This window comes from Vidua chalybeata, chromosome 21 (genome assembly GCF_026979565.1).
Source record: "Vidua chalybeata isolate OUT-0048 chromosome 21, bVidCha1 merged haplotype, whole genome shotgun sequence".
NCBI lineage: Eukaryota > Metazoa > Chordata > Aves > Passeriformes > Viduidae > Vidua > Vidua chalybeata.
The window spans coordinates 8,750,365-8,766,237 of record NC_071550.1 but is presented as its reverse complement, the minus strand read 5'-3'; the positions used below and the strand labels follow the sequence as shown (position 1 = coordinate 8,766,237).

The 15,873-nt window shown below is 52.4% G+C and overlaps 1 protein-coding gene and 1 long non-coding RNA gene across 6 annotated transcripts; one reads left to right on the top strand and one right to left on the bottom strand.

The window, feature by feature from the left end:
- On the top strand, window positions 1–11,478 carry TMEM268 (transmembrane protein 268). Of its 5 annotated transcripts, none has more exons than XM_053962404.1 (8): window positions 1–155; window positions 2,393–2,502; window positions 4,359–4,466; window positions 5,588–5,737; window positions 6,703–6,813; window positions 8,271–8,348; window positions 9,293–9,478; window positions 10,295–11,478. In XM_053962404.1, exons 1-8 carry the CDS (start codon window positions 56–58, stop codon window positions 10,472–10,474), a joined length of 1,023 nt encoding a protein of 340 aa, XP_053818379.1. In that variant the 5' UTR covers window positions 1–55; the 3' UTR covers window positions 10,475–11,478. The 5 variants fall into 5 exon arrangements, with proteins under 5 accessions (XP_053818379.1, XP_053818380.1, XP_053818382.1 ...); XM_053962406.1 differs by lacking the exon at window positions 1–155 and adding an exon at window positions 1,133–1,401; XM_053962405.1 differs by lacking the exon at window positions 4,359–4,466.
- Window positions 11,459–14,026, bottom strand: LOC128798672 (uncharacterized). Its single transcript, XR_008434508.1, has 3 exons — window positions 13,887–14,026; window positions 13,513–13,614; window positions 11,459–12,162 (listed from the first exon to the last, which is right to left on the bottom strand). It is a non-coding gene; the product is annotated as an uncharacterized LOC128798672 (long non-coding RNA).
- Between the last annotated feature and the right edge of the window lie 1,847 nt (window positions 14,027–15,873).

Here is a 15,873-nt window from a genome sequence, read left to right as displayed (position 1 = left end):
ATGCTGAATTTCTGACCAGAAAACACAGAATCCTTCAAGGAGACACACCTTCAGTATGGCCCAGGAAAGCCAAACTGGTGGAACTGAGAAAAATGGGTCCTCCCTCCTGTACAGCAAGAGTGATTTCAAGGAAGGAGCCCTGCAGTGGGTGACAGGTAAGGGAGCAGCTCATCGCTAACAGGAGAGGCAGATCTGAGCTCAGTCTCCTTAAAATAACCACTGACAGATTTTACCAAAGATGCTCTTTAACAGCATCTCACTTGTGAAAGTACCAAAACCCTGTGGATGTTTCAGCAGCTTGGGAAGGGGATGGAGATGGTTTGGGTTTTTTTTTAGGAACACCTGATATGCAGGAATGAAGGAATCAACCTATTGAAAAGCAGCCCCCTGCAAGGCCAATCTTTGGGAAACTTGACCTGTGCTGGGGGCAGCAGGGCAGGGGGGATTGTGCCCCTGGGCAGGGGGGATTGTGCCCTGTGCCCTGTGCTCAGGTGAGAGCCCACCTGCAGAGCTGCCCCAGCCCTGGCCCAGCACAGGCAGGAGCTGGAGCTGCTGCAGAGATCCAGAGGAGGCACCAGGGGATCAGAGGGATGGAGCAGCTCTGCTGGGAGGGAAGGCTGGCACAGCTGGCATTGTTTACCTGGAGAGGAGAAGCTTTGGGTGAGCTCAGTGTGGCCTTGCAGGGCCTGAAGGGGCTGACAGGAAAGATGGAGGGACAGGACACAGGGAATGGCTCCCACTGCCAGAGGGCAGGGATGGATGGGAGATTGGGAAGAAATTCCTCCCTGGGAGGGTGGGCAGGCGCTGGCACAGGGTTCCCAGAGCAGCTGTGGCTACCCCTGGATCCCTGGCAGTGTCCAGGGCCAGGCTGGATGGGACTTGGAGCACTCTGGCAGAGCCATGGATGGCTGGTCACTCACACCCCCCCACACCCTCCAGCAGGGCCCCCTTTTTGCTCTAAATGTCCCCAGGAACAGCCCAGGGACACCTGGCTGACCCTGGAGCTGCAAAGGGGAAGGAAATTTGGGTAGAACCTTTTCAGTGAAGCAGGATCTCAGCTGAACCAGCCACTTCCTTAGGCCCAAACTCTTCCTCTCTCTGTAGCACAGCTTGTGTAAGCTCTAGGTGGATGCCAGATGGGCTGCCTGGAGATCACAGCTCTCCCGTGCTGCTCCTCAAATCTAGGACAGGCTGTCCTCACACGTTTTAGGCTCCTGACTTGAGTCTCTAGGATGCATCTCTGATCCTGCCCCGAGCTGACACGGGAAGAGCCTTGAGCAGAGCCACGCTGCAGCCACGCTGCTGCAGGACCTGGGGGTGCTCCAGGGCAGCCCTGCCACATTCCCAAGCAATGGGATTGCTGGAAAGCACTTGAATTCATTGCTCAAGCTGGTTTTTTTGGTGGGTGGGCAACGGGAGGGTCTCCAAGAGGGAAGTGAGCCTCGGCACCACGGAGCAGCCTGAGCCCATTGTTTGTGGTGGTGAAACAGCAGCCAGAGGCCTACAGACTCGAGCTGGCAGAAGCCATGAGAAATCCAAAACCTGTTTTTCTACAGCTCCAGGGGCTTCCAGATTGCCATGGCCATGGTGAGGGCACCGCGCGCTGCCCAGCCTGCGGGGTTCTTGTGCCCAGGGAGGGAGCGGGGTTGGGCTGGGCAGCACATCCTGGTTCTAACACGTTCCTGGTCGGTTCTCTTGGCAATTCCAGCTCAGAAAACGACTTGTTTTCCCTGAGAAAGAGCTCTAAGACTGTGGAAAACAAGTTGTTTGAGTTGGGATTTGGGTTGTAGGCCTTTGGCCTGCTGTTTCACCACCACACCTCCAGGCAGGGGTTGCTGAGGCAGGACATGGTTGTGCTGCAGATCAGAGCATCCTGTTATCTCCTCTTATCTCTGGCTGCTCACTCCTGGCATGTTTTGGGGGTTTCCTCCCTTTCTGCAGCCTGTTTCCTTCCAGGGGGGCTCAGGCTGCTTGCAGAGCTCCTTAGCAATGGCCGAGGAGGGGATTCTGGATCTGTTTAAATCACACCAGGGTGGTTTGTGTTCTCAGCTTCCCCTTTGCCAGGTGCTGCTGGGCTGTGGGATAAAACTGACAGAACAACAGGACACAGTCTCAAGCTATGTCAGGGAAGGTACAGGTTGGATATTAGGAAAAAAAATTCACTGAAAGAATAATAAAGTACTGGAATTGTCTTCCCAGGGAGGTGGTAGAATCACCATCTCTGGATGTGTTTAAAAAAAGACTGGACATGGCACTTGGTGCTGTAGCCTAGCTGAGGTGTTGGGGCACAGGTTGGACTTGATGATCTTAGAGGTCTCTTCCAACCTCGTCATTCTGTGATTCTGTGAAACCCCCCCAGTGCTGTGCTCATGGCTCTTTTGGGCTCTTGCAGAACCCCCCCAAGGCCGGGTGCTGCTGGTGCTCAGCATGGACAACACCTGCCCCACCTCCTCCTTCGACATGGACCTTTGTGCTGACAAACTGCAGTCCCTCGGCGTCCAGGTGAGCTCCCCTGGGAGTTAATTCCAGCTGCATTTGCATAATTTGCATTTACACCCACGTCCCAGATGGCTTTGGGGTTTTTTTTTTTGTTTGTTTGAGTGTTGCTTGTTTCAGTCCAACTTCAGTCTATTCCCTGTGGGCTGGAAGTCAACTGGGATGAACTTGGCTTAAACCTCAGTGAAGAAACTCTTTGAAGATAGTTTGGAGTGAATTTTGCTTAAAATTCACTCTGATAGGGCAGAGCATCCCTGGGATGTCTGCCTTGTCTTGTCCTTCATCACAAAAAGGCGTTTTCTTCCCTTGTGATTTTCCCTGCCCTTCCCAGGCAGGTTTTACTCACTGCAGCTGAGGCAGGAACACAAGTTTTGGGTCTGTGGCAGCTCTGTGGGTGGGATTGGAGATGCTCCCTGTGGGAGGCAGCTCTGGGACACAGATTTGGGTTGCAGTACCCCACGAGGAGTGGTAGTGAAATGTGAGAAAAGAATTTGTAAAAAATTTACACATAAAATTTATACACACTATATAAACCTTAAACTTTAAAAATTTTCTACAAATTCATTTCTCACAGTGAAACAGTAGGTCAAAGGCCTACAAACCAAATCCTCACTTGAGCTGACAGAAGCCATGAGAAAGCTGACAGCTCTTTGTGAGAACAGAGTCCTGCAGCAGTGAAAAACAACTTTTTTTCCCTGAGAAAGAGCTCTAGGATTGTGGAAAACAACCTGCTTTCCCTGAGAAAGAACTCTAGGGCTGCGATAAACCTTAGCCACCTGTATAAACTGTTTTTACACTGTTAGAAAAATGAAAACTATCTCTCACAACGAACTTTCCCTGCATGTACACACCGAGGGTTTGAGTGACCAATTAATACAGGGTAACAATTTGTTACTGACCAACTGGGGATAGACAGGGGATGTTCTTAAAAGGGGATGCACGAAATAAACTGGGATGGATCCTTTCTTTTGGCACCATAAAATGTGTCCTACATGGTTGGGAAAGATGAAAGTTTGACAAGGAACTCTCACAGATATGTGTGCTTGGCAGAAAGATCTCTGAATGTAGAACCTGAGAGCGGAATAGAGATGGAAGCAAGTTTTGATATAGAAAAATAAGAGATGTCTAAACTGAGAATTGCTGAGTCAGTCTTACTGGACAACTAAAAAAGCAAAGGTTAAGTCGAGCTGGAAGGAGGTTTTGTGATTAGAGCAAAGGATATGTTGGCCACAAAACAAAAAAGTGTTTTTTCCAAGTAGAAAAAGGTCTTAGAAAAAGCAGAAGATACCAGAGGAAACAAACATCTCGATGCAGCAAGTAGAAAAAGGGTCTAAGAATTTCCCACTGCAAGAAAACTGAAAAACAACTTTAAGCTTAAAGTGTAACATAACTAACTCGTGTGGTTGGACAGCAATGACTGTCCAATGACTAGTAATGACCATAATATGGTCATGGTAGCAGTTGTGATAGGCTGTAGGGAAGAGTGAAGGTACTGATTGCTTCTTAGGTATTAAGATGTTCAGCAAAGAAAAATATATAATGCAACGTGACCAGAACTAAAGGGGCTTCAGCTTTGCCTTGAGCTGGAGCTGGCAGCTGTAGGGGTGGCTCTGTCACCCACGGCCCATGGCTGCTGTAAAATACCATAAACAGCATTTTGTGTACAAGAAACAGCATTTTGTATCCTATAAACAGCATTTTGAAGAGCCACCTGGAGTCCCACATCTCCCATGTCAGGCTCCTACATTACATCCTTCTTTATCGAGCGCCACAGCGACAGCGAGGTTTGCCCAGCCTGGTTGTGCTGGGAACTGGAGCCCAAACTGGAGGGTGGCTCTGGTTTTGTGTTTGTTCCCGGGCAGGTGCCGATGGATCTGTGGAGAAGGCTGATCCAGGAGGGCGTCCTGAGGCCCGAAGTGAGGCGGTACCTGTTCTACAGCTCCAGGGGCTTCCAGATTGCCATGGCCGTGGTGAGGGCACCGCGCGCTGCCCAGCCTGGCACCCGGGTTCTTGTGCCCAGGGAGGGAGCGGGGTTGGGCTGGGCAGCACATCCTGGTTCTAACACGTTCCTGGTGGGTTCTCTTGGCAATTCCAGCTCACAGGATTCCTGCAGATGGAGGGCAGGGCCCTCTCTCCACCCTGCTGCTGACAGTCCCACCAAAGCAGGCTGTCCATGGGTTACCAGCACATGCTGAGGTGACAGCACCTACAACAAGCTTGGGTCAGAACTTGATCTTAAAGATCTGAAGGCATTCTGGTCCTAATGCTAATTTAGACCAACAAATCAGTCAACTTTTGGTCTTGTTTGTCTTCTTCTGGTGAAAGAAACTCCTCCAGAGACCCAACCATGAGCATCTGCTATGAGGCTGGTGCTTTGCAGCCTCAAAGCTGCAAAGGGTGTGATCAAACCCAAATCTTTGTTTTAATTACTTTTTTTTTTTTTTAATTTTGGGATAGCCATTATACAAATCTTCTCCTTTCACTGATAGTGTAGGAATTGGTGCTCAGTGTTTTGAGGGGTTTGGTGCCTGTTTAGTGCACCTGAGTTTTGTCATTATGAGAAGATGCCGTGCCTTACATGTCACACCTGCTCTTAGGCAATGTCCTGCCCAAATCCGTGCTCTGTGAGGTGAAGGAATCCACTTTTCCCTGACTTTAACCCAGCCCTTTAGCCCTGTGTCAGTGCACACTGCTTGAGCATTACTGTAATGGAGTGGTCTCTGCACCACCTTGAAATAGAAACTTTCTAAATCCAGGGACTCTGAGAATTATTATCAATATGCCTCAGTGAGTGCATTCCTCATCTAAATGGAAGAACTCCGTTGAAATCCTTCCTAGGCATGAATCATCATTAATAATTCACTCTTTGTCTTTGGTGAGTGGTGATTTTTTAAAATAAACTAGGGCTCAGTCCTTCCAGTCCTTTCTTTCCTCTATTTATTATTGGAAAGGAGTTTTGTCCTTTCTCACCCTTTGAAAAATCTCGTGGAACCTAATTTATAAGGGAGAAGGGACTGTTATTTTCTTCTTCCTGTGACTTTTCTCACTTTCATGGGTTTGTGACTCTCACCAGCCTCTTATTTTTCCCCAGGTATTCTACATCTCTCTCTGGACAAATCTTTTCTCCACCCTCCAGCTGTGTTCCCTGGGTCACTCCTGGGGGGCTGGTGTGCTGGTGACGCTGGTGGCCCTGGCTCTCACTGTCCTGGTGATCCTGGTCATTGATGGGCACCAGAGGAAGGTGAGAGGAGGCTCCTGGTGTGGGAATGTGGAAAGAGGGGAGCAGGATTCCTCCTGCTGGGGCAATCCCTGGCTGCAGGCAAAGAATACAATGATCCAGGGAGGAGGGAATAATTTTACAGCACTCAGGGAAGGCAAGGGATGTTCTGCAGCCAAGGGAGGGGATGGAATGCTTGGAAGGGAAGTGTTGGAGCTGCTCAGGCTGGCTCAGACCTCCTGCTGCTGGAGATCAGAGGATCAGAGAATCCCAGGCTGGTTTGGGTTAAAAGGGACCTTGAAGCTCATCCCACCCCACCCCTGCCCTGGCAGGGACACTTCCACTGTCCCAGGCTGCTCCCAGCCCTGTCCAGCCTGGCCTTGGGCACTGCCAGGGATCCAGGGGCAGCCCCAGCTGCTCTGGGCACCCAGTGCCAGGGCCTGCCCACCCTCCCAGGGAACAATTCCTGCCCAATATCCCATCCATCCCTGCCCTCTGGCAGTGGAAGCCATTCCCTGTGTCCTGTCCCTCCATCCCTTGTCCCCAGTCCCTCTCCAGCTCTCCTGAAGCTTCTTTGAGCACAGAGAGGCCACAACAGGGTCACCCTGCAGACCAATCCTTGCGGAGTTTGGATTGTGCTCCCACAGCAGCTCTGCTCCTGCCCTGCTCCTGGTGATTCCTCCTTGCATTCCCTGCTGCCTCTGGCATTACTGGCACCATTTATTTGGCTGAAGAATAATATTGGAAAGTCTTGATTCAAAATCCAGAGGGGGATTCAGAGCAAATGATTCTTCCAAGAGGAAACCAGGCACATGTAGGGGTTCACAGAGGTTCAGGAAAGGAGACTGCTGGGGGATGGAAGGGAGGACATGACACTGGAACTCAATCCCACCGTTTTCCTTTCAGAGCTGCAGTATTTGGGATTATCCAGCTACAGTTTGTAGACTTTTGCTGTGGATTGTATTATTTTTCCTTGCATTCTTTAACAGCTAAATGTGAACACAGATGTGAGGCTGGCAGCTGTCAATGAAATCTTTATCAAACACAGCATAATCCTGGGGATTACAGATGTCCTGGATGGGCCACACAACATCCTACAAGTATCCTTGGTGGGAATAGGCCAGATCCCTCTGGATAAATACCTCCTGCTGGAGGCATTTATCAATTACATCAATTGCATTTATCAATTAATCACAACATCAATTATTATTGATGCTGTGGTCCAGAGGGTGGCATTCCTAGGATCTGGTTTGTCTCCTATGGGATGGTATGAGGAAGTGGGACATTTTTATTTCTCCTGTTAGTGGGGATTGAGATATGCCCAAAGGTGATTGGAAATAATGAGTCTAAAGGATTGAAGTGAGGTTCATTAGGGCAGATAATTATTCCTAAAAATATGTTATAATTATGTGCCACTGATGATTCTGCTTATAGGCAGAGGGAAAGCAAAGTTCCCATGGCAAAAAAAACAAAAAAAACAAAAAAAAAACACCAACCAAAACAACAACCCAAAACCACTAAAAATCAACAGGAAGAAAACCAAACAGTCCCCCAAAAACTCTAACATGGAGAAAACCAAAATCCCCATCCTTGGGCTCATTTGCTGCTTTTCAGAGATGATTTTTCTGCACTAGACAGGGATTTAGTGGAATGGAGAGAATTTTAAGACTCCATTAAAGTGTTAAAGGAAGGTGAGAGAGACACAGAGAGAGGCTTGAAATACAAATAGAGAGGAAGCCAGGGTGAAGCAGGGAAGGGGACAGGGAACACTGCAGGAGGGCAAGGTCATTCAGGAGGAGGAGGAAACCCTGAAAAACCTGAATTTCACATTTGTAAACCTGAATTCCATGTTCGTAAATCTGAATTCCATGTTTATTCAGGCCAGCATAGTCCATTAGAGGACTAATCCAGGGAGCCTTCACCTTGACCTACCTGTCCCAAAACTGCCTGAGAGCAGCAAATAACCCAGAGATTTACAATGGCTCTGTCTGCTCCAATGTCAGATCCATTTTAACCCTCTGGATTTTACATTTTCCTGCATCCCCGTGCTGCTGGCAGGTGCAGCAGATGCACAAGGACAGAGCTCTGGCTGCCTCAGAGCTGGCAGGACTCACAACCCCAAAACCTCTTGGAAAACTCTTCTCAACAGTGTCCTCAGAGCAGCACTGAGAATGGGCAATTTGGTAAAAAATAAACGGAGTGAATCCCTAGAGACAAAGGTGAGACAGCAGGAAGGGGTTTAGGGCAGCTGAGTCACTGTGCCCCACAGTTTATTTCGTGTGGGGTCACTGAGATGAGCGATGGGAAATGACCTTGTGTCATCCCAGGCTGCAGGGGGTGAGGGAAGACTGGCTCTGCTTCCTCATTAGCTTGGAGTTTTGTGTTAGCCCAAACCCTCCAGGCTTCAGCCCTGGGCTGTGTTATTTGGGTCCTGGCTGCCCTGAGCACCCTGAGGGCATCACCTGCCTCAGCTCTGCTCCCTGTGAGCCCATCCCAGCATCCACATGGATGGGAGGGGAGGCATGGAGAGAACCCTTCCTTAACCTGCCCCTTGCAGCTGTGGTTTGTGCACTTCAGCCCCGAGCTCTGCCTCCAGGCCCTGGCAGCCCACATCACTCACCTGCAGGGGACACAGGTAAGGGACACTGGGGACAGCCTGGGGACAGGGGCAGGTCCTGCCCTCAGCCCTGGATTTGCTGGGATGGAGGTGGGCAAGGACAAATGAGTGTTTGAGTACCCTGCTGGCATTCCCCTGCTGTGCACTGGGAGCTGGGCAGGCTGGGAGGTGAATAAAGTGCACCTGTCCCTGCCCAGTTCAGCAGGAATTTGTCCAGACCCCGTGGAATGTGCGTGTCTGGATAATTAACTGTGCAGCTTTAATGATGGAAAGTCATCAGGAATGAAAGGCAAATTTTGGAAGCATGTGGCACACCTTGAAACAGCTTCCACCTTGAGCTGTCCTCCTGGAATAAGTGGGATAGCCTGGAGGAGCAGGAATTGCTGGATTGAGTTAATTATATACAAATTTTGTCCTCTCGGCCTTCAGAAAATGTTTTGCTCTGTGTGGGTGTGTAAATATCCACTAAACTGCCTTTGTGGGGTGAGAGGTGAGAGCCCTCTGAAATCTCCAGGCCGCTCATCTCCCTGAAAGCTGCAGCTCAGGGATGGACAGCAGTTCCCTGAGTCACACAGGGGCTGAGAGAACTCTGTTTTTAAAGGCAGGGCTCTCCATGCCAGGCTGTGCCCGTGGTGCTGGGGGCAGTCACTGGCAGCTGAGGGCACCCAGCCCTTGGCATGGGAAATCCCAGGAGTGAAAAATGTGCAAAAAGGGAGAAAACTGTTCACCTTTTAAACTCAAGACAGCACTGCTGCCTGGGGTGGGAAATCCCAGGAATAAAAACAATGAAGGTGTAAATAGTGCCCTGTAAAGGCTCTCCACAGGTCACCACTGGTGCCTGGGGTGGGAAATCCCAGGAATAAATCCACGCAGGAGGAAATGGTGCCCTGTAAATAAAGGCTGTGCTCAGGACACCACTGCTGCCTGCCTTTGGCGAGCCCCAAAATCTCCTTCTCTTCCAGGCAGGCTTGAGGCAGAGGCTGAACAAGCTCTGGGTGGTCATGGATGTGGCAGTTCAGCCTGAGCTGGGGGTGGACGAGGAGGCTCCATGTGAAGAATCCCCTCTTTTATCCAGCGGGGTGACCCTGAATAAAGATCCTGTGACCCGCAGTGAGCTCCTGCACCTCATCCCTGAGGGCCCACCCCAGGTGAGGAGAAATATCCCCCTGACAGTGGCACCAAATCACCCCCCAAGGCATCTCAGCTGCAAGACTCATCCCAGCCATGGGGGACACCACTTTTTTCTCCAGCAGAAGCACCTGAAATCTATACAGACCTTCTCCAGCCCTGGTGCTGCAAGGAGCAGGAGGAGGAGGAAACCCTTAAAAACCTGAATTCCATATTTGTAAACCTGCATTCAAAGCTGTCTGGGCAGCTGGTGATAATCCTTGAGGAATTCATGGACTGGGCTTTTCCTTGCTGGTCCCAAGGGTTCTGTTTGGAAGAAAACCTCTCCCCAGGGACCTGATGCCCCTGCCCAGGCTGAGCTGAGCCATGGATGAGTCCAGCCTTTGTCTCCTCCATGGAAAGTGCCTTCAAAGACTTGTGCCACGCTGAGTAACAAATGTGCCCTGATTCCTGCTCAGCATGGCGCTACCAAAGGGATGGTTTTGATTTCTTTTGCAGTTTTCCTGTCACTGTCGCTAAGTGAATTCAGTGCAGGTGACATCCCTGCAGACTGAGGCTCTCTGGCTGTCTACAGGCCAAAACAAGCCCCAGGAGGCAGGGACAGAGCGGGCAGGTCCCCAGGGCCACCCGCAGGCCAGCGGTCACTTGGTGTCACCCCCTGTGGGGACAGCACTGCTGGCCACAAGGGCATCTGGGCCAGTTATCTGTGCCATTGGCTGCTGTCCTGCTCCTGTCAGAGTAGGACAGTCCTTGCAGCAGGGAGAAAATGGGGTTTGGTGTATGCTCTGCTCTGCCCACAGGGATGCCCTGCTCTGACACCTCTCTTGTCCCCTCAGGCCATGGCCCAGCAGCTCCTGGTGATCTTCAGTGCGTGCTACGTCCGGCTGCTGGTCACGGGCCAGCTCCCTCAGGCCAGCCCGGGGGGACACCTGGGCCACAGCAGCGTTCCCTGTCTCTGCCAGTTCATCCAGAGCACCGTGCTGCACACCCACCGCAGCTGGGGCAGGGGCAGGTGACCACAGGGAGCTGGAAAACACCAAAACAGAGCTGTCCCCACACTGCAGCGTGGAGGAGCTCTGGGGCAGAGAAGGGAGCTGTAATTGCTTGTCCTGGATGAACGAGTGGAAAAAGGACTCTAATAAAACAAGCGGGAAAGGTGCTCACCTTGGAGAGCTCCTGCCCACCAGCTCGATGAGGAGGAGCTGCCCCAGGAGTCAGAAACAACCCAGGGACGGCCTGGGACTCATTTGTGTCCAAACCCTCGTGCCAGGAACCATCACCCCCTCACACAACCTCGTAGCAGCAAAGGCCAGACCATCGCCAGGGTGGCAGCAGGAGGCTGAGCCCCGGAGCACCAGGATTTGGCACTTCCCATGGTGCAGGATGGCTCTGCTCCTTCTCCCATTGTTTCTGTCTCCAGGAATGGTGACATCCATCTCCTCCTACCTGAGGCCCCAGCACCATTCCCTCAGCAGCGGGCCCCTAACACATGATCCTCTTATCAGCAATCTGCACAAAGGATCCCCTTATCAGTGACCCCCTAACAAAGGATCCCCTTATCAGTGACCCCCCACAAAGGATCCCCTTATCAGTGACCCCCCACAAAGGATCCCCTTATCAGTGATCACCCCTAAATGAATGATTCCCTTATCAGTGATGTCCAACAAAGGATCCCCTTATCAGTGACCCCCTAACAAAGGATCCTCTTATCAGTGACCTCCCAACAAAGAATCCCCTTATCAGTGACCCCCCAACAAAGGATCTCCTTATCAATGACCCCTCCAAAAACGGATCCCCTTATCAGTGACGTCCAACAAAGGATTCCCTTATCAGTGAGCTCCCCATGATCCCCTTATCAGTGAGCCCCCCAACACATAATCCCCTTATCAGTGACCCCCCATGTGATCCCCTTATCCCCCCGTGCTGCCAGTGCAGGATCCCAGGCACGGCAGTGACACCAAACTCCTTCCGGGAGGAAAGCCACCACACTGCCAAGCAGCTGATTCTCATCCACCTTTACTTCTGGCTGAGCTGTCACAGGAGGGGTCAGGCAGAATCCCCCCCACACCGCTGGGGTTTGGGGCTCTGCTGTCATTGCTCTGTGACAGGGCAGGGTTGGGGGCACATCCTGCTGTCATCCCTGCAGCCTCTGCTCTGGGGGTGCTGCACATCACCTGGGGGCTCACTGGCCGTGGGGAAAGGGATTCCCACACACCCGAGCTCCAAAACTCCTTATTCCAGCTCAGGAACCGCTTTGGAACCTTTGTGGAAATGGTCTGAATTTGTACCAATATCACCGGGAGCATAATTTGGTTTCACAGTATAAAAATCTCTTTCCCTGCTAGGATGCAATGGCTCCTGCTCTTCCCCTGGTATTCCATGGCCCACGGGTGCCAGGAGCATCTGACACACATTGGGAATCTTCTTTTTTTCCTGCCAACTAGAAATTTCTGGTCATGAGACACTGATCAGGACATTTTCTATCAATGTGCTTCTGTGCCGAGAGCAGATCCAGCAGGGATTTGCTGATATTTTCTAATCCCTGGGATACAGGATTTCCAGCAAAAATCAGTGGGAAGAAATCTCGTGGCTTTCATGGGAGGACCACGAGGGTTTTATCGTCAGGACCTGCACTGGATGGGTTTGATGTTGCTGGGGAGTGAGGCTGGTGCTTCAGGAGGTGCTGGTAGCTCTGGTTTTACATCTGCAAATGACAAGGATGGGAGAAAAGAGAGGGATTTGGATTAATCAAGGGGAAAGGTTCTGGAAGGGACAGTAAGTTCCTCTGAAAACCTCAGCTATCCTGATTGCACTTAAGCACCCAGGAATTAAGAAAGGATTCAGAAATTCAGAAAGGAGCTGAACAGCTTTGCTCAAGAGAGAGGAGTTTGATTCCTCTCCCTGATACATCCAAGTTCTTGCCCTGATTTTCCTGGAGCCTCTGCAAATTCCTGGCCCCCACTGCAGGATGGCAGCTGCTCCTTCCCTCTGCTTGTCCTTCATACACCCTTAATCAAGGCATCAGTGAAGGGACACGTCCCCTTTCCCTTCCCTGATCAGGATCCAGCTGTTACTTTAGGGGACAGGGGAAATTCTGGACATATTTTAGGTCCCCTGTGCACACAATTCCCCTTCCTCCCCTCCCACACAGCTCACAGGGGCAGCGGGGAGGGAATGGCTCAGCCCTGTGCCTTCCCTGGAGTCTCCAGGGACAGCTCCAAGCTCCTGGCAGAGGCAGGAGGTGACAGGCATGGCCTGACCCTGTGGCAGCTGCCCGGGAATGTGCTCCTGCTCTGGGAATGTTTGCTCAGGAGCCAGCGGGACTGACTCAGCCAAACCAGTGCAACCAGTACGGGTGGGGCAGATCCGTGCCATGCTGAGATTCCTCTGCCTGCTGCTCAAAGTTGAGTTCACTTTGACAGGGAGCTCTGACACCTGAGCAGTGCAGTCAGGTGATTCTGGAGAATTTTCCATGCCATGGGGAAGGGAGAGAAGCCAGGATGGTCCTTGCTGTACCCACCGTGCCAAACTGGGCCTGTGCTTTATCTGCAAAGCCATTGTGGTTCAGATGTGTGCTTTAAATGGGCCAGGGAGGGAAGACTGGGAAGCAAGGACAGGAATCTCATTGCCAGCTCGGTGTGTGGTGCTGTGTTTTGGTGTTTGGCAGGGTTCTGGGTTACAAACAGTGTCCCAGGGACACATAGCTCTGTGGGAGCAGGTGACATCCTCTTGTCCCCCAAAGCATGTTTGTCCCCTTTTCCAAAGGCTGCTATTTGCTCCTCCCCTCTGCCAGGGGCTAGAATGACATTTAAAAACAAAACCCAGGAGAAATAAAGCTGGGGAGAAGAGAAACTTTTGCAGCTTGGTCCTGGGAGCACAGACAGGGAGTGTGGAGGTGCCCTTACCCCTGGCTGAGCCCAGGTGAGCCCTGCCCCTCCCCATCCCAGCAGGTTTGGGATGAGGTGGGTCCATGTCCCTGTCCCCTGAGCCCACCGTTACTCTGGTGCTGGCTTTGGGCCATGTGGGTGTCCCTGTCCCCTGTGCCCACACTTACTCTGGCGCTGGCTTTGGGGCGCTGCCTGCGCCGGGCAGGGCGGTGGCTCCCGGGGCTCCCGGCTGCACAGGCTCCTCATCTTCCTGGCCACATAGCGGCAGGCTGGGGGGACAGGGGACACCTTTAGGGCACTGGGAAACAGCTGCCCCCCCAAACCAGCCTTCCCAGCCATCCCAGAACGGGGGTTGCGGGACCCCAGCACAGCGAGGGAGGGACTGGATTTACCGGGATAAACGGGACTTTCTGTGCCTGCCGTCCTGGCTCGGTTCCAAACCCCTCCAGCACCAGCCTGGCTCCCCCACACCAGCCAAGGCCGTGAAATACGCAGAGTATTTCCCCTCTAAGCGCTCTCCCCAAACCAGCGGTTTCCTTACCGTTGATTATTACTCAAACCATTTTCCCGTGGGCTCCGCAAACGCGTCCTTCGCAGCCAGCCCGGCTGTGCCTCCGGCTGCTCTCGCAGGCAGCTCTGCAGTGTTGACTCAACAGCTCGGCTCCCTCCTTCCCCCCCCGCCGCTGCCTGGCTCCCTCCCACGGGCGCTGCTCCCGGAACGCCCGCCCGGTCACACGCGGGGACGGGCTCAGCCTGGCGCTGCCCCCGGGATCCCTGCCCGGGAATTCACAGAATTCACAGAATCACTGGGCTGGAAGAGACCTTCAAGATCATCGAGTCCAACCCAGCCCCAACCCCTCAGCTAAACCCTGGCACCCAGTGCCACATCCAGGCTTGTTTTAAACACACCCAGGGATGGTGACTCCACCACCTCCCCGGGCAGCCATTCCAGAACTTTATCACTCTTTCTGTGAAAAACGTTTTCCTAATATCCAACCTAAATATGCCTTGGCACAGCTTGAAACAGTGTCCTCTGGTTCTGTCAGTGCTGCCTGGAGAAAGAGCCCAACCCCTGCCCCTCCCGGGAAGTTTAAAGCACTCATTGCTGGCTCAGGGCAGCTGCTCCGAGGTTTGAGGGAAGGAAAATTAAAGGTGACCCGGCCTCAGCTGGAGGGGTTGCTGCTGATGCTTTGTGGCTGTTGGAGAAGCTGGGTTTGGGATGTGGGAGGTGACCCTTGTGCTGTGATCCCAAACTGAGCTGGAGAGGGTCCCTGCAGTGAGCACTGAGCTTGTCTGGGGCAGGAGTGAGGAAAGGAACCTTCCCTCTCCTTTGGTGCTGCTCTCTCAACACTGCAGGGACAGTTTTAGGATTGAAGGATGGTTTGGGTTGGAAGGGACCTTAAAGATCATCCAGTTTCAACCCCTCTGCCATGGGCAGGGACACCTCCCACTGTCCTTCTGTCCCCTAGTCAGACCTTCAAGCCCTCTGATACCCATTGTATGGGGGGGGTTAGGGGTGACAGTCCCTAACAGACAAAATGTAGGCAGAGGATTGTCCTTGGTTTTCCCAGGGTGTTTACCCCATTCCACCTGCAGAGCACTGATTTAGTCCTGGCTAAAGCCAGCTACTGAAGAAATGCAGCTTTTGTGCATCCTTTGCCAGACCTTGCTGCTGATTGTGCTTTTCTGTGCTCCTTAATCCCAGTCAGGTGAATTCTGAAAGCTCCTGCTTCCCTCTCTGGCCAGGGCAATGTGCTTCCCTTCCTGTCTCTGCACCAAGCACACACTGACCAGGCAGGTCAGACTTTGGTTTCCATGGCCTTGCACTTTGTGGTTTGTGTCAGGCTGCTCGAGCCCATGGTTTCTGTGGAGCAGCACCCAGAGCTCCAGGATTTTGGAAAAAGCAGGGCAGTTCTCCCAGTGCTGACGTGAAACCAGAGTTTTACTGATAGACTCCCCATCCTTTTGGTTCTACTGCAGATGTGCAAAAATCTCTAAAAAATTATTATCACATTAATCCATGTGCTGCAAACAACCTGTCATCCATTCCAATTCCTACTGCCCCTGCGTGAGGCTGATTGGAGATGGGGCTGGAGTGCAGGAATTGCCTCTGACAGTGGAATATTCCCAGTCAGGGAGACCCCAGAGCCTCCCTGGGCTCTGCTCAGGGCTGGCACTGCCCAGGGCAGCAGTTCTGCCTCCTGGGCAGGGAATTGCCGGGCTCAGGCCCTGCCCGGGGCTCTGGGGCCATCGCTGGGCCTGGAGCAGAGCCTGGGGCTGCTCTGCCCTCCTGCACACAGGGACAGACTGGGACAGACTGGGACAGACAGGGACAGACAGGGACAGACAGGGACACACAGGGACAGACTGGGACAGACAGGCACAGACAGGGACAGACAGGGACAGACAGGGACACACAGGGACAGACAGACAGGGACAGACTGGGACAGACTGGCACAGACAGGGACAGACTGGGACAGACTGGGACAGACTGGGACAGACAGGGACACACAGGGACAGACTGGGAC